The 21508-nt window shown below is 50.9% G+C and overlaps 10 protein-coding genes across 10 annotated transcripts; 8 read left to right on the top strand and 2 right to left on the bottom strand.

The window, feature by feature from the left end:
• Window positions 1-268: 268 nt before the first annotated feature.
• JCM6883_002646 (uncharacterized protein) lies at window positions 269-946 on the top strand (the record flags this gene model as incomplete). Its single annotated transcript, XM_076635581.1, has 4 exons — window positions 269-511; window positions 588-620; window positions 691-720; window positions 788-946. 4 exons carry the CDS (start codon window positions 269-271, stop codon window positions 944-946), a joined length of 465 nt encoding a protein of 154 aa, XP_076484445.1.
• A 310-nt stretch (window positions 947-1256) lies between these two features.
• On the bottom strand, window positions 1257-2054 carry JCM6883_002645 (uncharacterized protein; the record flags this gene model as incomplete). The annotated part of the gene is made up of 1 exon (XM_076635580.1): window positions 1257-2054. The coding sequence occupies one exon, from the start codon at window positions 2052-2054 to the stop codon at window positions 1257-1259; it is 798 nt and encodes a 265-aa protein (XP_076484444.1).
• A 1385-nt stretch (window positions 2055-3439) lies between these two features.
• Window positions 3440-5865, top strand: JCM6883_002644 (beta-catenin-like protein 1; the record flags this gene model as incomplete). Its single annotated transcript, XM_076635579.1, has 8 exons — window positions 3440-3463; window positions 3521-3747; window positions 3808-4005; window positions 4070-4443; window positions 4504-4781; window positions 4844-5185; window positions 5252-5593; window positions 5662-5865. 8 exons carry the CDS (start codon window positions 3440-3442, stop codon window positions 5863-5865), a joined length of 1989 nt encoding a protein of 662 aa, XP_076484443.1.
• Window positions 5866-6324: 459 nt separating this feature from the next.
• On the top strand, window positions 6325-7583 carry JCM6883_002643 (F-box protein; the record flags this gene model as incomplete). The annotated part of the gene is made up of 2 exons (XM_076635578.1): window positions 6325-6794; window positions 6857-7583. 2 exons carry the CDS (start codon window positions 6325-6327, stop codon window positions 7581-7583), a joined length of 1197 nt encoding a protein of 398 aa, XP_076484442.1.
• A 1060-nt stretch (window positions 7584-8643) lies between these two features.
• On the top strand, window positions 8644-9912 carry JCM6883_002642 (F-box protein; the record flags this gene model as incomplete). The annotated part of the gene is made up of 1 exon (XM_076635577.1): window positions 8644-9912. The coding sequence occupies one exon, from the start codon at window positions 8644-8646 to the stop codon at window positions 9910-9912; it is 1269 nt and encodes a 422-aa protein (XP_076484441.1).
• A 958-nt stretch (window positions 9913-10870) lies between these two features.
• JCM6883_002641 (F-box protein) lies at window positions 10871-14475 on the top strand (the record flags this gene model as incomplete). Its single annotated transcript, XM_076635576.1, has 2 exons — window positions 10871-11923; window positions 13195-14475. The coding sequence occupies 2 exons, from the start codon at window positions 10871-10873 to the stop codon at window positions 14473-14475; spliced, it is 2334 nt and encodes a 777-aa protein (XP_076484440.1).
• Window positions 14476-15127: 652 nt separating this feature from the next.
• On the top strand, window positions 15128-16682 carry JCM6883_002640 (uncharacterized protein; the record flags this gene model as incomplete). Its single annotated transcript, XM_076635575.1, has 4 exons — window positions 15128-15512; window positions 15574-15857; window positions 15923-15992; window positions 16054-16682. 4 exons carry the CDS (start codon window positions 15128-15130, stop codon window positions 16680-16682), a joined length of 1368 nt encoding a protein of 455 aa, XP_076484439.1.
• Window positions 16683-17203: 521 nt separating this feature from the next.
• SUA5 (threonylcarbamoyladenylate synthase) lies at window positions 17204-18838 on the top strand (the record flags this gene model as incomplete). Its single annotated transcript, XM_076635574.1, has 1 exon — window positions 17204-18838. The coding sequence occupies one exon, from the start codon at window positions 17204-17206 to the stop codon at window positions 18836-18838; it is 1635 nt and encodes a 544-aa protein (XP_076484438.1).
• A 202-nt stretch (window positions 18839-19040) lies between these two features.
• Window positions 19041-20127, top strand: JCM6883_002638 (urease accessory protein UreF; the record flags this gene model as incomplete). Its single annotated transcript, XM_076635573.1, has 2 exons — window positions 19041-19710; window positions 19781-20127. The coding sequence occupies 2 exons, from the start codon at window positions 19041-19043 to the stop codon at window positions 20125-20127; spliced, it is 1017 nt and encodes a 338-aa protein (XP_076484437.1).
• Window positions 20128-20447: 320 nt separating this feature from the next.
• Window positions 20448-20828, bottom strand: JCM6883_002637 (uncharacterized protein; the record flags this gene model as incomplete). Its single annotated transcript, XM_076635572.1, has 2 exons — window positions 20448-20504; window positions 20586-20828. 2 exons carry the CDS (start codon window positions 20826-20828, stop codon window positions 20448-20450), a joined length of 300 nt encoding a protein of 99 aa, XP_076484436.1.
• Between the last annotated feature and the right edge of the window lie 680 nt (window positions 20829-21508).

The following is a 21508-nucleotide window of genomic DNA, read 5'->3' as shown; positions in this document are numbered from 1 at the left end:
AAGAAGCGAGTCAGCAAAGATCGATGACACAAAGACGGTTTCATCACTCACTGAGAGGTTTCACGGGTACGGGTGAAGCTGAATAGGATGAGGCGAGAGAGCTAGAGAGCAGAGAACGAAGAGTCGGCGATGCTGTGGATCGAGCAACGATTCAGCTAGAGGCATAGCCTACTGAGTAGTATCCAGGTCGAAGCTTTGATCCTTTGCTCGTTCCTACTGCTAGTCCCACCTCTTACCGGTCAGAGCCTCTCTACTCTCAATTCATAGCATGTCAGGACGCTCGTCATCACTTGCCACTTTCGAAACTCTCGTCCGTTCCATCCACACCACGATTCGAGACCCAATCGAATGGTTCGTTCTCAAGCTTACTCTCCTCTGCATCACCTCAGACGAGCACGTCAAGATCTTGGACGTCGTCAAGAGCTTCGATAGGCAAGTCGAGACGCTAGGAAGAATGATTGTAGCGTATGAGGATGGAGTCGGCGATGGGCAACATCTCAGAACCGTCATCGTAAGCTCTACTCCGCTGTTCCGGTGGTCAAGCAGGTCGAGGACAGTCTGACTGACATTCAGGCGAGCGTATATAGACTGGACTTGTCGATGGAATGCGGCGAGTCTGCGTAAGTCTCCATCTCGCTCCGCAAAAACGAACAAACAGTAATTCCAGCTGAAAGTGGCTTGTCTGAACAGGCAGCGGTCTGTCCTTCGACCTGGAAAGAGGTTCGCTACTTCCTCTTACGCACCTTCGTCTTGAGGGGAGCTGACGACGCCTGTCCTTCGATGACAGAATTGGAAAGCACAGTACTCCACGATCGAAGCGGAACGAAAACCTCTGAGTCCTTTCGACGCAATTCCTCGTTCTGAATTCCCTGAGCGAGTAGCTATCAGTGAAAAGAACGCGGCAGGAGCGAAGGTCCTGTCAAAGATGGCTGGGAGACTCGCGTAGGAAACCAGTTTTTCCGGAATCGAAACGAAGGATTGGAAAATGCATCAACAGGGAAGAGGGAGCGAGATAAGTAAGCCAGAGTGAGGGGTATCGTATCAGGGGTCGTTAAGAGCTTGGGTGAGGGAGACAAGAAGAGTAGAAGAGAGAGAGAGAAGAAAATCTAATGCGAACTGGAATGAGACTGGTACGACGAGGAAGGAGCAAAGAAAAAAAAGGAAAATCTATATAATGTAGTATTTGTAGAATCAACAGAGAGGGGAGAGAAACGAACCAAAGTAACCCAAAGAAGAGAGGAAAGAAAAAATTCGTGCTAATCGTCCATCATGAGATCATCTTCTTCGTCATCTTGCATCCCTCCTCCACCACCGCCGTCATCGTCTTCTTCGTAGCCTCTACTTGTCGATACCGCGTGTTGTTGTTGTTGATCGACGGTACTTTTCCTCAACCTCGATTTCCACCCTTCCTCCTCTCTTCCTCTCGACGCTGAACTCCTCTCCCTCGACGCTATCGGTGTTCCGTCCCTCGATCCCTCTTCAATCTGATTTCTCTCCCTCGAGCAATTCGGTACCCTCCATTCCTTCCCGTTGTTATTGTGATTGACGCTACTCCTCCTCCTCATCGGCGTGTTCTCTCCACTATGATCCCTCGAATTCCCTCCACTAACCGTATTCCATCTCGACTGATTAAAGCTCGTCGTATCTTTCCCTGCGAATCCTTCCAACTCTTTCCCCCATCCACCAAACCCGTTAAAACTTGAGAAATCCAACATCGGAAACGGAGGAACCGATCGTTCGTTGTTGTTCAAAGAGGAAGAAGGTGCTGGAGGTAATGGAGGACCACCGTTCGTCGAGGTAGAAGAAGTCGAATGATCTGAACCGTAAGAGTGGGGGGGAATTTGTCGATTTCCCGAAGAAGACGAAGAGGAAGGGATAGGTTGAGGTTGAGCGGGAGGGGTAGGGATAATGTTCGATAGGAATGAACCTAGTTTGACCAAGTCTCGATCTCGTTGGGATTCGAGGGAGAAAGTGTCGGAAGATAATAATGCGAGGAGATCTTCTTCTTCAGCTGCTGACGTCCGAGAGTCGTGCGGGTGGAGACTGGATGACATTGAACTACTGAACTGATTGTAGTATGGCGACTGGGTGCCGGTGGCTAGTCGGCTGCTGGTGAATCCTCCTCCTCCTCTCTCTGTTTGCATTCCCTGCTGTTCCCTCGAAAGCGGTGGACGAGTCGAGAGTCGTGTGAGGCGCTGTTGAAGCGGCCTGAGTCGAACCGACCTAGCGGGCGAGTCGTGTGATGTGAGAAAAGTAGAATGTGAATCAGGAGGAGAAAGAAGCCGGCGAGATCGAGAGCGTGAAAGTGGAGGAGGAAACAGCAAAAAAAATCGTAAGTTCGTCACTTTTCTCTCGCTTGTCTGCTTCGTTACTTTCGAGCTTGCTTGAACTTCGCTCTTCTCTGGCCGAGTCTCGAGTGAGAAAAAAACGGAAAATAACTTGGGAAGACTGTCTCGTGGAAGCACGTGCTGGTTTCTGGGGAAGTCCATCGATTCTTACAAATTCGCGAGACAACTCTAATCGTTAATGCCTGATTAGGACTGATACTTCTTGATACGGTACTGCAGTAAGTTCAGTTGGACGCATCACCTGCTGAGGACGCTGAGGAAGAAGGATCCGTGAGCGTTGAGTTTGGCTCAAGTCTTCGCGAAAATGAACAAACGAGACTAAGACGCTACTTTAGCCCACCGTAGGTCAATGGCGCGCATCTACCGCGCCCACACCATTGTGCCGTCGTCCGTATCCATGCTAACGACCAGCCGTCCGCCCGTATGATTAACCCGTTTTCACTATTGGTCGCGTTTAAACTTTGGTAGAACTCTTCTTTCGTGCGAGAGTCGAAGCGAGGACCAACCTCTAAAAGAGAAAAGGACCCCTGAAGCTCGAACGATGAAAGTCAGAGTCCCTGGTGCTCAATCGAGAGACGCCATGTCGCCGAGTCGGAAGGTAGCGACGAAAATTCGAGCTGTGCGAAATTAGACGAAGGAACTTGTCGGAAACAAAGCCCAACCAGACTGGCCAGGTCCCTCAGTAGCGATCGACCTAGCACCATTGCTGCAGGGGGGTGGTCGAGAAGGGATGGTGACCGACCGTGTCAGTGGAAGAATGTCAGAGACATGGAGCGAAAGAGAAGTTAAACTCACGTCTAGTGTCACGACGAAGCTGCGACGAAAACCTGGGTCAACAAAACACGAGGTCGTCTTAGCATGGAAGCTACAGGGCGCTGGTCGTCCAGCGTCGGAGCCTTCGAAGTAACACCATCGTTTCGATCGGGAAATAGGCGAGCACTCGAGCGATTCGAGCGTTTGTCCGAAATGCTCGCCCGCGCATACGAGTCTGAACATTCGAGTGAAGGTCTCGTGGAGTCGAGTGAATTGTCGGGAAGCAAGAGAGGTCGCGCGAACTTCTCCCAACTCTCCAACTTTCACCTCCCCTCAAGATGGATATCGACGAAATCTTCAAAGTGAGTTCACTACCTACGCTCTTTACGGTCCTCACTGACTTCTCTCCTCGTCTGTAGCGTCCCCCTCTACCGAAATCTAGCGTTTCATCATCCAAACGGAAATTCGAAGCCCCATCGCTCGACCCCGAGTCCTACAAATCTATCAAACTATCCTCTGACCAATCTGCGAGTGGAGGAGGGGTCACTATCGAAGATGAGCAGGAAGGGAACGGGGGAGAAGGAGAATTCGCTCCGAATGGGGATGCCGATTATTTCGAAGAGGAGGACGAGGACGGGAGGTTCTTGTAAGTCGCAATCACTCTCTCAGATCAGGAGATAGCTGGCTGACCCGCGATAGCGTGTAGTGGAGGAGGATTATCTTCGGTACAGAAACAAGTTTTGAATATTATGGAGACGAAAGAAGGAGGAGAAGGGGAAGGTAGTAGTGAATTACCTGGACAGGAGTTGTCACCGACGACAGTGAGGAAACAATTGTTGAATTTGGAGAAGATCGTGAATAAGAATCGAGATTTGAGGACTAAATTTCCTTCGGATCCTGAAAAGTGAGCATACTCTCCCTCCTCTGTCGCTCTCTGAAATAATGCTCACGACTCCCTCGGATGATAGATTCGTCGACTCCGAGTTCAACCTGATCGAGTCAATCCACGGACTCATGATTCTCTCCTCGACCCCTTCCGTCTCTTTCCCTCTCCTGATCGAAAACTCGACTCTCTCGACCCTCTCCGACCTCCTCTCTCACGAGAATGTCGACGTATCCGTCGCGGTGATACAAGTGCTGGAAGAGTACCTAGATCCGGAAGGACTCGAATCGGCTTCGGATGATGGAGAGAGTGAGGAGGATGAAGAGAACAAGAAGAAAGCGGTGCAGGCTCTGATTGACGAAATCACGAAAGAGGGACTGGTGGAGTTGGTAGTCGGAGGACTGAAGCGGTTCGATGAGGAGGACGAAGATCATCGAACAGGAGTTTTCCATACTCTCAGTTCGTCTCCCTCTCTCTTTTCCCTCGCAAATTCTCACTGACTCTCTGCGTGAATGCCAGATCTCATTGAGAACCTACTAACGCTCTCACCTTCACTCGCCGCACCTCTCCTTCTTCCGTCATCGCCTTTGCTTTCATATCTATTCCACCGTCTCTCCCTCGACAAGAAGCCTCCAGAATGGGACCAAAACCGATATTATTCAGCAGAAATGATGAGTCTCTTACTGAGCTTACCGGAAGAACTAGTTGGGAACGTTGAAGCGGTTCGAAAAGGGAGAATGAGATTAGCAGAGGAAGAGAAAGGAGCTTGGTTAGAAGGGATTCTGAAGGTTTTATCGGTACGTCGAAGAATCTCGAACAAGCAGTCAGTCTATTGTTTCTGATGATCTTTGAGGTGCAGGTTTATCGAAAACGAGACCCTTCGTCAGGCGACGAAACTGAATTCCTCGAAAACCTCTTCGATATCCTCTGTTCCTGTCTCTCTTCCACTCTTCCCGTACCGTCTTCCGCCAAATCCTCCACGATTTCGACTCCTCATCCGGTCAAAGCAGCGTTCCTCGAAAACGAAGGAATCGAATTGATGCTACTTCTCCTCAAATCTACCCACCAAATCTCGAAGACTCGATCACTGAAGGTTCTCAGTCATGCTCTTCAAGGACTGAGAAAGGGTAATGAGGAGATGAGTGAAAGGTTCGTTGACTGTTTGGGTTTGAAAACGTTGTTTGCGATTTTCATGGGAAAGGTTCGTGTTCCTCTTGCTCCTAGTCACAATCGTTGGGGCTGACTGGGTTATCGGTACATGACTCAGGGCAATGGAAAGAAAAAGACGACTACAACGAACCTAACATCCGAAACAACCGAACATCTCCTCTCCATCCTCTCCTCGCTTTTCACTTCCCTTCCTTCCGACTCTCAACCCCGTCTCCGACTCCTCTCAAAATTCATCGAAGAATCGTATTCGAAACTCGACCGACTCTCCGAACTCCGCGAAGAATTAGAATCTCGTCTCGCGAAACTCGAAGAATCTTCTTTGGCCGAAGAGATGGAGATGGATGAGGAGGAAAAGTATCTGGAGAGATTGGAGAATGGGGGAATGGCATTACAGTTTTGTGATTATGTTGCGGCGTGGGTTTGTATGGAGGATGATGGTGTACGTTCTCATCTCTCTCCGCTTTCCCGGATGCCGCTTCGTTGTACTGACACGGCGGTGACGTGCAGGCAAGAGATCATTACACGATGCTCCTATCTCGACGGTCAAAATCCCTCAAAGATCTAGTACAAATTTTGAGCGAATATCGAGAAAATATTAACACGACGACAACCGAAGACGAGGATAAGGAGGAGGAAAGAGAACCTACGGAAGCGGAGGTACAGAAAGGGATCTTGGGATCTTTGGTTGAATGGTTAGAGAGTGTAGCATGATCGAAGGCGAATGATTTGGTTCGAGCAAAACTTTGCATCACACTTTGGTTTCGTCGCGGAATATTCGGCGAGAGGCCCATAAAACTGGTGCTCGTTCCGCTTCTCCACTCATACCTTCGAGAGCGCTCTGTGTGAGAAGCGAGCCGTTCCTGAGAGAACTTTGCCGCGAGAACAGTCGATAGTCTCTTCCCTCTCACCACTTCTATCTCCTGCACCAAACCGGCCAGATCGACCACTCGACCGAGCTATCACCCTCTCACGACTACACTCATATCACACGGCATCATCTGCGTCCTCCTCGTTCCCCTCCGTAAACTCTTAGATCAAGAAACTCCCTCCTCCTTCGAGCCGTCTCCCCGCGCCAAGCGAACCCAGTTGAGATAAAGTATGCTTCTTGTCTACTTCTTTACATCGCGGAAGGAGACTCACGGCTTCGCGCGTGCTGTCTCGACAGACAGAATGCGCGTACCTCGAAGAGGAGGAGGACCTACACCTCAATCCTCTCCTGGCCGTTCCCGTTCCGAATCACCCGAACCACTCCAGCTCCCCAACGAACTCGTCATTGAGATCTTCCGGAACCGCGTTCTCTCCCGTCACGATTTGTTCAATTGCGCCCTCGTTTCCCGTCGGTTTCGAGATCCGGTCAACGAAATTCTGTACTCCCACCTCGAAATCGACATTCACATGCTTGACGACGGCCAACAAGAAGGCGAAGATACAGTATGGGCTTGGTCAGCTCGAGGATGGGAACTCTTGAGAACTCGGGTCGAATGTCCCGACTTCACGCAACACATCAGATCTCTCTATTTCGATATCGAATGGGGAGGATACAAGTCGGACGCACGCAAACGTACGGTTACGCCCTTCACGACTCCAGCAATTGCATTTTCAACTATCGTTCGAGCAGCCCGCAAACTCGAGAAGATCACGTTCGCCTAAGGGAAATGACCAGGGAGGAGTTCGAGGTCATTGCACGGCACAAGTCGGTCAGACGATTAACTCTGGAGGACGCCGATCTCGAATCGACAGGATACGATTTCCTTGCCAAATTCAAGCCGGAGCTTACGCATCTCAAATGTCGATGTCTCCACCCCGGTCAAATTGAACGCGATCATTTGAAAAAGTTAGAAGTTCTCGATTTCGTATTTGGGCCTTCTTGGGGACGACTCGACATGAAGCTAGACTGCGTACTCGCAAGCACATCGACTCTCCGAATTCTTCGAACCGACATCGACGTCGCCATACATCTCGATTATTCCCTCTTCCCCAGACTCGTCGAGCTAGATCTCATAGGTGCAGTCGAGGAGGCCGATCCGGATGCGTTCTTCGGCGAATTGGCAACCCAATGTTCCAAATTCTGGCAGTCCCTCTCCAAATCGCCTTCCCTCCACACTCTGTCCCTCTCGTTTACGTACGGATACGCCTACGACCGCGTCCTCTACAGACTTCCCGAAATTCGGGAATCCCTTCGCGGACCAGTTTCGACTTTACAAACTCTCCGATTCAACAATGACACCCATCTCGACTTGTTGAATCTCGACTTGATGAACATCATTTTGTCAAGTAAATACTTCGAGACGGTCCGAGCGGTTGTACTTCCTTGGCTCTTCAGGGAAGAAACTGCGACCGAGGAACAAAGGAATCAAGTTAGATTCGTTGCGATCGCGAGTAAAGGTAGAGAAGTTGTCTTTGCAACAGAAGAAGGACGGGAAGATTGAGGCCTACGGATATTCGAACCGTAAGTCGTCGTTGTTTTCGTGATCGTTCGAGGCTTCGACTGATCTTTCCGTTGGACAGACATACCCTCCTCCTTCGGTTCCGTTTCTTCTCTCGACTCGCTCAGTTCCTCTCCTCCTTCCCCTCTCTGACGGCAGCACATCCTACACCGCCGACCTGCGACACAAGATCCTTTCCTAACTTCGTCTCATTCGTCCTCTTCTTTTTCGACTTCTTCGCTTCGCGCTCTTCACTCCTCTTCAATACGCCCATCTCCCGTCTTCGCCCAATTTATCCTCACTTCGTACGTCATCTGCGCTACTCCCGTCACTTCCTCGAGCGAATTCTCGAAGGCGAGAAGGACACGGGATCGAGATGAAGTCGGCGAGAAAGTTAAGCCATGTAGAGATCCATCACTCTTCTTGACGGTGCTACGATTGGGACAGGAGGCTGTATTCGAAGGGGGATGAGTCGCTGAGCGTCAACTTGTCGTGTGCTGCGTCCGGCGGCGGAGAAGGAAAATAACTTGTACTTTTGCTTGAAGTCTGAAAATGGTCCTTCTGTACCCCGGCTTTGGAACTTGCATGGCCTTGCTTCGCTGTGAGGCTGAAGGAGACGAAATCGTTCGATAATCGGGTTGCGGATCCGAAAGAATCGGTTCGTTCGAGATCTTCTGCTTGTCGCCTTTTCCAGCTTCGACGCCGGTCCGCCACCGCATACGACCTTGCAAATACACGTCACACCCTGTCCAGTCGCCGAGTCGTTTCGCGGAGGTGGAATTCGACTTTGGAGATCAAGCTGCATCTCTCTCTTCTACCTCGTTCACGTACCTACTCAAGCTCACCTGAAGGACCCGAATACGATCAAGAACAGCTACATTGAGTAAGAACAGAACGAACGTCCGCCTTTACCCCCTCCTTCTAAGCGACAAAGGCCGTCGTCTCTCGTCTCTCCATTGGGTCAACACGACCGCAACCCGTACTCAGATACAGTAAGTCTCCGATCAATGTGTGTACTTTAACCTGCTGGGACTGACTGTCGGCCTCGTAACTCTCCACAGCCATGCCACTTCCTTCGAAAGCCAGCGCTACAATTCCTCTCCCTCCCTCTTCTCCTTCAGTCGCAAGACGCCTTCCCGACGAGCTCATCATTGACATCTTCCGCAACCGTGTCTTATCACGCACCGACTTGTCTCAGTGCGCGCTCGTTTCACGTCGATTTGTCGAACCGGTCAACGAAATCCTCTACTCTCATCTCGACGTCGTGATTACCCGGTACTGGCATTACAGTGACATGAACGATGACGATGCCCTTTTGGAGTGGTCGGAAAAATCGTGGAAACTGTTGAGGACTCTGATGGACAACTCGAAATTGGCGACCTACATCGAATCGATACACTTTGCGGTTGAAGGGAAAATATGCCACGGTGGCGGAATGAAGAGCCGAACGCCTGGACTCTTGACGACCCCGTTCTTGGCGTTCGCAACCCTGGTCCGACTAGGAGCTCGAAAACTGAAGGAGATCAGTTTTGGGAGCAACTGGATTCCGATCGGTGAAGAGCTCAAGGTCGTGGCGGAGTTCGACACAATCAAGAACCTACGTCTCGATTACAACACTCTTAAACCCGTCGATTACGAATTTCTCGCCAGACAGATCCCCCACCTCAAAGAACTCTGCTGCGACTCTATCAAAGTCCCCGACATCGCGAGTGTTCATCTCACAAGACTGGAAGTCATAGAAGTCCGACATCTCCGTTGGGGCCTTCCATGGAATTTCAAATTTCTTCTCGCAAACCGCTCGACACTTCGAATTCTCCGAGTCAACCTCGACTTTGCCCTCGAAATCAACTATTCTCTCTTCCCGGAACTCATCGAACTCGAACTGTTCGAGCCGGACGACGTCCAAGGTCTCTTCTTCACCACCGATCAAAAACGCGAAGAGCTTCAATCGCGATGTCAGAAGTTTTGGGAATCCCTATCTCGCTCACCTCGTCTCTCGACTCTTTCCCTTTCGAGCATGTATGAAGATTCGGATTACGGTTCGGCCCTCTTCACGCAGACAAACCCCTCGATGAGACCGATTCCAACTTTGAAAACCCTTCGCTTCAACGACGAGATCTACCTCGATTGGACGAATTTGATTCTCTCGAGTACAATCGCATCGACTATCCACACCGTCGTTCTACCTGAATGGTACGCACCCGAATCCGCAACTCTCGTGGAGGAGAACGTGGTCAAATTTGTTGGAATCGCGAGCGGAGGGAGAGAAGTAAAGTTCGCTACGAAAGAAGGGTTTCATGAACGCAGCTCAGAAGGATCTCAGCAATTGTAGCAAGGTTAGTCGCTCCTCTCGAACCGTCGTCGAATGATTTGACTGAATCGGCTTTCGAACAAACAGAGTTTTCCAGTGCTTCTCCTTTCCCTCTCTCAATCCATTCGCCCAACTGCTCGCCGACATCACTTCGTCCTCAATGGAATCATGACTACAAGCTTATCAGGTCGGAAGAGAGTGAAGAGAGGGGGAAAACGTATCATTCTTTCTTCGTAATGAAGTGCTGTTTTTTGTTCCTCTGAGAACGACATGTTACTGTCCGCTTGTCTTGAGCTTTGAACGATATCTCGGTCGCAGTGTCCCCCTGAAAGACCGCGGTTAGTTCGCTGACAGCATGCAGCTAGGGAGCCTAATTTCTTGCGAGGTAGTTTGGCTCCCACCTGTCACTCCTCCCAACTTGCACGCGGCACCAGATCAGACCAGTACCTTTCAGATACACTGTACGTCGTGCGCGCTCAACGCTTTAGTCGATCGAGGCAGAATTCGATTCTGTAGATCAAAAGCTAATCTCCCTTCTTCCCCTTCTAGACGCAGCAAAGGCGCTGGAACGAACCGGCTGCGTTCAAGCACAGCGACTTCGACTTGTAGGGGAATCTTGGCCTCTCCTTCCCTTCCATTGCCGACTTCGACCTCTTCATCTTTCTTGCTGTTTTGCCGGACGCTTACAGCAGCCAAACCCAGTCGAAGCCAGTATGTTGGATCTCGATATGGCTGCTCTTACTTGTGGAGCCTAACTTACGGCTTTAGTGCTCTCTGTGCAGCGATGCATCTTCCTCCTTCCTCCCACTTCTTCCCTTCTCTTCCTCTCCAGCCCACCGTCCATCGACTCCCCGACGAACTCATTATCGACATCTTTCGAAACGAAGCGTTATCCCGCCCCGACCTATACCGATGCGCGCTCGTATCCCGAAGATTCCTCGGCCCCGTCAACGAAATTCTTTACTCGGACCTCGACATCATGATCGTTCGGCTTTGGGACAGCAGCATAGATCCCGACGAGGATTCGCTCGCTGTAGAGAGGAGGTGGGCATGGGCACCAAGAAGCGCGTTACTCGAATCCACCCTTTCTACTCGTCCCGACCTCGCTCGACATGTCCGGTCCATCGAATTCAGACACCAAACCGAAGACATCGCTCCAGAACAATGGCCTCAGGGAGGATGGGCATGGGATGAACTGCAGACAATCCCATCGACCGCCTTCGAAACCGTCGTCTTAGTCGTCAGCCGCAGTATCGAGAAGATCGCCTTCGAGGGAGATTGGGTTCCGACGAGTGTAGAGTTAGACCTCCTCGCCCAGCTTCCTCAGATCAAGTGCCTCACGTTCAACTCGGACTCCGCACTCCAAACAGAAGAATACGATTTTCTCGTTGAAAACTTGCCCAACCTGAAGGAGCTCCATACCCACAGCCTCGACCTCGGGGTCGACGAGGGAGATTATTTCAAGAAGCTGGAGGTGATCGATGTCAGATTTCATCGTGATCCTGACGTCTCACTCGAAAGAAGATTGAGATTCGTACTCTCGAACAAATCGACCTTGCGAAGTTTACGACTCAACCTCGATGTCGCTCTCTATCTCGACTACTCGCAATTCCCCCACCTCGTCGAGCTCGACCTCACACCTCCGATGGACTGGAGCGAAAATCCACGTCTGATAGGTGCGAAACAAGACGAATTGGAATCGATCTGCCCCAAATTTTGGAACACCCTCTCGAAATCGCTTTCACTTCGCACTCTTTCGATTTCGAGCTCTTGGGGTTACGAGATGGGCGAGCTCTACGCCCGGGCCTTATACAGATGCCGAGCGTTCAAGGAGTCCTCGATTCCGACTTTGAAAACCCTTCGATTCAAGGACGACATCGACCTCAATTTTGCGAATGGTATCCTCTCGAGCCGATTCGTAGAGACGGTAGATAAGATCGTACTCCTTTACTACTCCGGTTGGGAAGGCGAGACACCCGAACGAATGAACAAAACACCCGAACGAATGAACAAACTCAAATTCGTTACAATGGTGAGTCGAGGTAAGGAAGTTGTGGTGCGTCAGAGGACGCCCGAGAAGCTTAGGTTTCGCAAGGGCTAGAACCGTAAGTGTTGGTTGTTCTCGTCATCACTCGAGCCTTCGACTGAACTTTCGCGCGCGAAGACAGTCAAACACCGCATCGACTCCGGTCCTCGTCTCGATTGCGCCTTCCGTCCTCCGCTCACAGGAACATCCACCCAGCTCTACCACCTTCCTCCCATCTGAGAACTCTGCGCTCAACCCTCGACCTCGATCTCGACCTCCTCTACCTCTTTTGCTCCCGCTTCCCGCAACATTCCTCCGCTTCGTACTCCTCATCATCCATCTGTTCTCACACCATCTCTACTCTTTCATCCCTCCATTCAGTATTCTTAACCTGATCCCCCGCCCTTCGAAAACACGATAGTTTCGATCCACGTTCTCGAGTCGTACCGGACGGACGGAGGAGGATAAGAAGAAGAAGGGTGACAGGGTTGGAGGGTGATACTTGGCGGGGGCGAGTTGGAGGAAGGCGCCAGGGGAAAGCGCCGGACGAAGGGAACCGTCGTAATTGGAAGGGAGAAGGAAGCGAGAAGGAAACGGATTCGGATATATATGGGGCAGTCAAGACGGGATTCCTGTTGGTCTACTGCTAGAGACGTGCCAGAGACGCATTAATCGTTGCAAAGGGGGAAAGGAAGTTGCGAATGGAACTTGGGGCGTTTGATTGAGATTTCGCGAAATAAAAGACAAATTCTCCTATCCTGCCTTGTTCTTTCGGGAACCCTGAAGCTGTCGTCTCCGTTCCGGCTGCTCTCTGGTGTCAATATGAGAGCGTATCCGCGAGCGTTTGGGATTCTCTCTGCGCGCGCAAGGTGTTCTGTTTCTCTTCCTTACGCACCTTCCAACTTTCGGCGCAGACCTGGACAAGGATACAACTTTCCTGATACGCTGTATGTCGCCAGTATTCGCTTCATCGCCTCGATGGAGCCAAACTTCGCCCTTGGAGATCAAACCGCTGACATCTCTTATTCCGCTCTGCTTAGCTTCACCGCCTTCGACTGGAACGAGCTAAACACAATCTTGAGAATCATTCGTAACCCGCGGCAATACGACTCGTCCTCTTCTTCCTCACTTTCCGACTTTAACCTCTTCATCTCTCTTCGCTTTTCTTTCGGCCGGCCAACCGTCCTGAAATCGCACCGACTTACTGTACGTGGTTGTTGCAGACTACCTCCCACACTGCCTGAGCTGACCCTTGATCTCCGCCTGCCTCACAACAGAATGCTTCTCCCTTCAAACGGCACCCTCTTCTTCCTGTCTGTCCCTCCCCTCTATCAGCCCACAGACGACTCCCCGACGAACTCATCATCGACATCTTTCGTAACGCCGCCTTATCCCGCTGGGACTTGCATCGATGTGCCCTCGTCTCGCGTCGATTCGTCGAACCGGTCAACGAAATCCTCTACTCTCACCTCAACTTTGCGCTTGCCCACAACTGGAATAGCAGTCGGCCAACTGAGGAACGTTTCTGGTACGAATGGTCATTTTGGTCGTGGCAGCTGCTGAACACTCTGGTCGATAACCCGGCATTAACTCGATACATCCGAAGTATTCGGTTCCTTGTCTACAAGCACGACCTACATGGAGGAGGAGGAGGTTTCCATAGCGAAGCAGGACTCGGTCTCTTCACGAACCCCGATCTCGCATTCATGACGATAATAGCCCGAACCCCTCATCGCGCTCAGGAAATCAAAATTTCCTTTGGTCCCGGGTGGCCTCCGATGACTCCTGTTCAGATGGGTGTTCTCAGCGGTATCAGTTCGCTCGGAGGCCTCTCACTCGTCGAGAACCCCGTCACGTCGATCGATTACGACGACCTCGTTCAATATCTTCCTCGACTCAAACGCTTACGAGGCAGCCGCGTCAACCTCGGGCGATCAAAGAGGAATCATCTTACGCAGCTCGAAGTCATCGAAATCGGACCACTCGTCGGTGCACACGAAGTGAAACTAGACTTCCTCCTTTCAAACGCAACGACTCTCCGAATCCTCCGAATCAACCTCGATTTTGCCCTCGAACTCGATTATTCCCAATTTCCGAACCTCGTCGAATTGGGGATTTGTCGGCCAGACCAGAGCCTTCTCGTGCTCCGAGTCAATCAACCCGAGTTGCAAACGAAATGTGGAACGTTCTGGAGATCCCTCGCGAAATCGCCTTCACTTCGAACGATCTGTCTCTCGAGCTCGTATGGAGATGATTACGACGTAGCGTTCTACAATTTCTCGGGGAATGGCAAGCAATCGATCGAGCCGATTCCAACTTTGAGAACGATTCGATTTTTCAATGGGCTCAACTTGAACGTGGGCAATACTATCCTTTCGGATCGATTCGCTTCGAAAATTCATACGATTGTGGTCCCGGCTTATTGCGGTGACGAAGACGCGACGGTCGAGACGAGGAACAAGGTGGAATTTGTTAAGTTGGCGAGTCAAGGCAAAGAAATCAAGTTTGCGACGTGGGAAGGACGGGATGTTTGGAACAACGATGAAAGTTTTTTCTGATACGAGAAGTGTGTCTTCTTCCCCTTCTTACGCCGTTCTGAGCTTGTACTGAATCTCGCTTTCCTCACAGCTTGAATCGACGCTCTTCGTCTTCCGGGCCAACAGTCTACACCCTCGAGCCTCTCTTCCGATCCTTCGACCATCTCCCATCGCCTTATCGACTACCTTCGAACGATTCGTTCCTACTCTGCTCCCCATCGACAATCTTCGCCTATCATCCTCGCATGTCCTCTCGCCTCATCTCGACTCTTTGCTTCATCTCCTTCCCACACCTCGCCTACGACACCTCTCGATCTCATCTAGGCAGAATTGCCGACGTACGTCTTGCGACTCGAAGCAGACAAGATGGAATCTTCGGGGAAAGGGAAGAATGGAGGGACAGCTTCAGATGGAATGGAGTCGGGCGAAAGGGATTAGAACGAATATCTAGCATCAGTATCGGATGAACAGGGGAAACGGGGTTGGAACCGAGTTCATGGAGGTAGAGGCGCTGCGAAAGAATAAAAAGTCAGGGGCAAACATCGCTCGAGCCTCTTTCCGAACCTTCATCCGTTTCATCGTCCGTGGCCTTCCCGCTTGTTCCAATCGAACAAAGACCGGGAAAGTTTGTCCTCTCTCTTTCCTCTTCCTATCGCTTCATCTCATCGCAAAGATGGAAGACTCCTCGCTCCGCCAACGCCCTCTCGCTCATTCGAAAGATCCCCAATCGAGCCAACAGGCGCCCACTCCAGACGCAGCAATTCATCACCTCGAGAACACTTACCCACCTTTCGTTCCACCTACGAATCTCACGATCAATCAACTCCTTTCCGTCATCCCGACTCATTGTTTCGAACGTTCGACTCTGACGTCTCTTCGATACGTTGGACAAGATGTTGCGTTGATGGTTTCACTATGGTATCTCGCTTCTCTTATCGATACGTCTTTCGGAATTGATGGAGGAGTGATGGGAAATATTACGAAGTGGTCGGCTTGGTCGGGTTATTGGGTCGTTCAATCTTTCGTCATGACGGGTCTTTGGGTTATCGGTCACGAATGTACGTCCCCCTTATTCCTTCTACCTCTCTCCTCCTCGCTAACAGCGTCTTGAGCGAGTAGGCGGTCATCGAGCTTTCTCGCCTTCGAAACGGATCAACGATCTCGTCGGTTTGATCATTCACTCGTTCTTGTTGGTTCCTTATCATTCCTGGCGTATCTCTCACGCGAAACATCACGCCTCGACGGGGAACCTCGAGAAGGATCAAGTGTTCGTACCGAAGACTCTCGAACAACTCGGTGGAGGAAAGAAAGGGAAGAAAGTGAGGGTTGCGAAAGGGATTGAACTGGACGAACTGTTGGAAGATGCACCAATGTATAGATTTGTCGAGTTGATCGGTCAACAAGTGAGTGCCTTGTTGATTTCCTTGATCAGGAGACGACGCGGACTTACACGAAGTTAATTTCGCAGCTTTTGGGTTGGCCGGTTTATCTCTTTTTCAACGTTTCTGGTCAACCTTCGTATCCCAAAGGGACGAATCGTGAGTGCAGCCGGCGAGCGTGCGGAACCGCTCGTTGACGTGCTCTCACTCGTTTTCGCAGACTTCAATCCCAACTCTATCATTTTCGATCGTCGTCACCGTTCCCTCATTCTCCTCTCCGACGCTGCCCTCCTCGTTACTCTCTCTTTCTTCTACTTCGTCGCACACTGTCTCTCCTCCCTTGGCGTTCTCGGGACCCACTCGCCTCTCTCGCTCTTCACGAAATTCTATTTCATCCCTTACCTTCTAGTCAACCACTGGCTCGTCCTCATCACCTACCTCCAGCATACCTCCCCTCTCCTACCTCATTATCGCGCTTCTCACTGGTCCTTCCTCCTCGGTGCACTCACGACTACGATCGATCGAAATTTCCTCGGTCCAGTCGGGAAAACCTTGTTACACGGAATCAGCGAGACTCATATCCTCCATCATCTATGCTCCAAGATCCCTCATTACCATGCCGAAGAAGCTACCGAAGCGATCAAGCAATACCTCGAGGAGACGAATCCGGGAGTCTATTTGGAAGAGAAAAAGGAGAATGTGTTGATTAGTTTGTGGAAGACGATGGGGGAATGTAAGTTTGTGGATGGGGAGGGTGGGGTCGTCATGTATAGGGATGCGTATGGGAGACAGAGGAGGAAGGTCGAGATGAAGATGGAGGGAGCGGATTCGGGAGTCGAAGGGATTTAGAGAATCCGAGAACGACTGGAATCTCTCGCGGTTTGCTCTTTCGCTTCGTCGATATTTCACGACGGTTTGTTTGTTTCTATGTTCTCCTCAGCTTGATAAGTCTGGTACTTGGTCTTTTGATAGAGTTTCCCTCCTTTCGCTTGCGAAACTTCAAGTTTTTTGTCTTTCTCGTTTCCTTTTTTTTCTGCCTCAATTCTTGTCAACTATACAATCTCTCGCTCACTGCTGCGTAGCGGTGGTACGCTCTCATCGAGGTCGCGAAACCGCTCTGCGAATCATGACAAAAAAGTTTCGGCGAACATTTCTCCTTCATTACACCTCGCCTCTTCGCCCCAGAACGACAACGCCAGCAGCACGGCAAGCGGACACATACAGAACTCTCTGGAGTAGCGCAGTAGATCACCAGGTACGCTGCATCTTCTCTTCTTTGATCAAGAAATCCGCTTGATCTCTTGACTCTCTCACACGAGCAGAGGAGCTGTACAACGTTTGAGTGACTGATCCGAACTTCTAGTAGGTGTATGCTCGCCAGGAGCGCCTTCAAAGTCAAACTCTCGCATTCAATCACTTCTTCCCTCAACTTTTATATCCGCACCATGTCAACCTCTTCCACCTCCTCTGCTCCCGTAGCTTCTACCTCGACAGCACCATCTACATCCTCTCCTCAGTCTGACGCACCAGCAACCGCTCAACTCCTTCCTACTTCGACCCCCTCTGAGCTCTCTTCTTCCCTCTCGATCGCCTCCTCTCTCCTACACTCGAATCTCCCCGTCGCTTTTCCCACCGAAACCGTTTATGGGCTCGGTGCCTCTGCGCTCTCTTCCCTCGCCGTCAAACGAATCTTCGCAGCGAAAGGTCGACCCTCAGATAACCCCTTAATCGTTCATATCGGTTCTCGTTCGATGCTCGACAAGCTGCTACCACGGAAGAAAAAGACGGGGGAATTGATGGGTATGAATCGAATGTATGAGAGTTTAATCGAAAAGTTTTGGCCTGGACCTCTTTCCCTCATTTTCCCTCTTTCAACAACAACTTCGCCCTCTCTCTCGACTCAGGAGGAGGAGGAGTGGGAAGAACCTGAATGGAAAGTCGTTCCAGAAGTGACTGCATCGAGACCTTCACTATGTATTCGAATGCCGTCACATCCACTCGCGTTAGAATTACTTAAAACGTCGAATTTACCCCTGGCGGCTCCTTCGGCGAATTTATCTTCGAGACCTTCTCCGACTTCGGCGAGACACGTTATGGATGATCTAGGGGAGGGGAGAGGTGTGGGAGCCGTATTGGATGGTGGGAAATGTAAGGTGGGAGTCGAGAGTACTGTCGTGGATTATCTCGAGACGCTGGAAGGAGGGAGAGTGAGAGTACTCAGAGCGGGAGGGATCAGTCAGGAAGATATTGAGGAATGTCTACGCGATGCTGGGATCACGACAACATCGACAACAGAAGGAGGAGGAGGAAAGGGATTCGTTCAAGTTTATTCGAGGGATTTCAAATCTTCGTCACTTGAGTCGAACCCGACAACACCGGGGATGAAGTATAAACATTATTCGCCGGGGAACTCAAAGGTTGTATTGGTGAGGGGAGTTAAGGGGAGTCAGATATTGCCGAGTATTCAGGAATTGGTTCAATTGAGTTGTTTGACGCAATCAACGGAGGGGAGACGGTTCAGAGTCGGGTTGATGTTGACTCATTCGACACTCTCATCACTGCTACGATCGGAGGAATCGACAACAACGACAACAACAACGGAGAACGACGAGATTGAAGAACCCGTCGAAATTCAACTCCCTCCACCTCCCCCTTCTCTCTTCGCTCAATTAACCTCGGGAGAAGACTCGAACCTCCCTCCTTTATCATCTATCGAAATCCTCTCGCTCCCTTTGACATCCTCCCCGTCGTCGACTAGAGAGGTAGGAGAAGAAGCCGCTTCGAGGTTATTCCACGGTTTAAGGAAATTCGATTCCCTACCACTATCACCTTCCGACTCCGACTCGACGACAGGAGAAGAGGGAAAGGGAAAAGGAAGAGAGGGAGTGGATCTGATATTGGTTGAATGCGTCGAAGAAACGAAGATTGGGTTGGCAGTGATGGAGAGAGCTAGGAAAGCGGCGGGTGGGATTGAGAGAGGTGGGGAAATGGAATTTGCTCTATAGTAATCCTATCACTATTCTCCATCTGACGGCCCCGTGCAAGAGCCAGAAGTGAGGCAATCGCAGGTTCACTTTTTGCGAGATTGAGACTTCGAATTTGACAGAGATAGCGGGCTCGAAAATCGCTTGATCTCTTCCGCTCTTGTCTCTCGCTCGACCCAACCTCACGCGCCTCCAAGACACCACGATAAGCTCTCCTACACCGATGATCGACCCTCTACTGTCCTTGGCTCCGATCGCCTCGACCTCGAACCCATCTCATCTCTCAACTTCCCCTTCTCCTCTCTCCTCGTCAACCCGCACCTCGGACTTCACCGAAGAATACCTACTCCTCCTCTTATCCGACTCGAACCTCCCCACGGGTGGATTCGTAGCTAGTTCAGGGTTGGAAAGTTTCATTCAACACGGTTATCTCTCCTCCTCGTCCTCCTCGCATGGGAAGGGTTCAGGGTCAGTAGGGGAGGAGAAGGAGATAGGATTGGTAGAGTTTGTGAAGAAGAGTTTGGATAATTATTCGAGGGGGAATTCGAACGTCTTGCTCGAAACTCATCGGATCGTCTCGAATCATCTCTCGTCACTCGGGAAAGGGAAGCAACCGCGGCAAGAGGAGGACGAGCAGACGATGAGGAGATTGTTGGAGATGGATCGATTAGTGGAAGATATGATCCTGAACCAAATCACGAAACGAAGTTCAATCGCACAAGGGAACGCTTTATTATCGCTCTATTCTCGGGCCCTTGCGCCTCTGAACGATGAATCGGCGAGTGGATTGGTCGAGAGGATCAGGGGTGAGATAAGGGATGGAGGAAAGGGTTGGAAAGGCCATCAAACAACGAGTTTTGGGATCGTCATGGCTCTCGTCGGGTTATCGCTGCGTGCGTCTCTGGATTCTTTCATCTGTTTGAATGGACTCGTACTGATGTAGTTTCCAGCAACGTCGCACAGATCGCTCGATTCATTTATTCCTGTTCCTTCACGCAAGATCGATTTTGTCTTCTGCCGTGAGACTGAATATCCTCGGTCCGTATTCGGCTCATCGACTGCTTCTATGGGACGTCAAGGAACTCGTACGCAAGACCGTCGAGGAGATCATCGCCGGCATCGAGGAGGGCGCAGAAGAAGTCCAGATGGAAGAGGAAGAGTCGCAAGATTGGTGGGAAACGGATGAAGAATGGGCGTTTCTAAGGGAGAACGGAGGAGTAAAAGGTATAGAGGCAACGAATACGTGGCCGTTGGGGGAGATCGTCGCGAGTAGACATGATCAATTGTTCACGAAAGTATTCAATAGCTGAATATTTTGCGAAACTCCTTCACCGAGACCTCGATAGGAACGACAGGACTTTGGCAGACGCTTTCGCACCCTTCCCGCTCGGAGATACTCGATTGGGTATGTCTGAACGAGGGATCGCGTCAAAGGGAGTTGGAGGTTTACGTTCGGCTTCGATCGCGGAGTACTGTGCTTCCCAGTTCTGTCAAAAGGCGGCCAGCTCCCTTAGCTCGAATAAGGGTGAGGGTGCGTAAGAGGAAGCGGCAAACCTCTTTCCAGGTCGAAGGACAGACCGCTGCCTGTTCAGACGGGTGACTTCCAGCTGAGCTTTTTTGGTTCCTGTTGTCAGGCAACGAGATCGAGACTTACACACACGTTTCGCATTCCCGCGACGAGTCCACTCTAGCTCCATCACATTCATAGACGCATCAGCAGGACAGCCCTCAGAGCAAATGGCCAGCGGATCAGCGGAGTGGAACTCACGATAACGGTTTTGAGGTGTTTCCCGTCTCCTACTCCATCCTCATAAGCTCCTATCATCCTTCCGAGCGTCTCGACTTGCCTGTCGAAGTTCTTGACTGCCTTCACGATCTTGACGTGCTCGCTCGAAGTGAGGCAAAGGAGAGTAAGCTTGAGAACGAACCATTCAATCGGGTCTCGAATCGTCGGGTGGATCGAACGGACGAGAGTCTTGAAGGAGAAAAGGGAAGTTGAGTGGTGAGGCATGCTAACAGTCGAGAACAGGAAAGCTCTGATTGGTAACAGGTGGGAAAGAGCAGCAGGAACGAGCAAAGGATCAAAGCTTCAAGTTGAGCTTCGTGCGCAAGCGATCCTGGCTTGACGAGTCCGCGGAAAGTACATCGTCCTTTCGTCTAATCAAGTCGGCGTACCGTGGCATGGTACTAGAGCTTCTAAGAATGGCACAATTGAGCTCGAACACGAAGAAAGTTTGCCGTCGGAAAGAACGAAGTCTCGCGTTTTTTCCGTTTCGTAGTCTGTCCTACCTCTCACAGGACTAGAGGGCTCAAGTCTCGTGGGGTCGACAGGGAGATCAACCGTGCAAAGACATAGAAGCGACTCGAGTGTTTTGGGCGTTCGAGGTTGATTTGCTCCTCTTCACCCGACTCTACCTCCGCTTCCGACTTTGTTCTGCGGCTAGCACGGATTCAGAAGCTATAGCAACCCGCCGACTCTCACCGAACTCGCCTACACGCCCTTCTCGCCGAGCAATCGCGCTTCATCAACATCATCGAAATCTTTCCCTGTGTCCTCCTCGCCAAACTACGCTAGCATCTGAATCAGCGGGTGAGTCGAGATGTCACTCAGCAGGCTATGCCACTAGCTGACGCGCTACTACTTGATCCACAGCATCGTCGAGTCTTCTCTGCTCTTAAGCTGCCTACCCT

The sequence above is a fragment of the Sporobolomyces salmoneus genome, assembly GCF_050403485.1.
Source record: "Sporobolomyces salmoneus JCM6883 DNA, S_salmoneus_JCM6883_v1_ctg115, whole genome shotgun sequence".
Lineage (NCBI taxonomy): Eukaryota > Fungi > Basidiomycota > Microbotryomycetes > Sporidiobolales > Sporidiobolaceae > Sporobolomyces > Sporobolomyces salmoneus.
The sequence above is the reverse complement of the archived record's forward strand: the minus strand, read 5'-3'. Positions and strand labels throughout refer to the sequence as shown.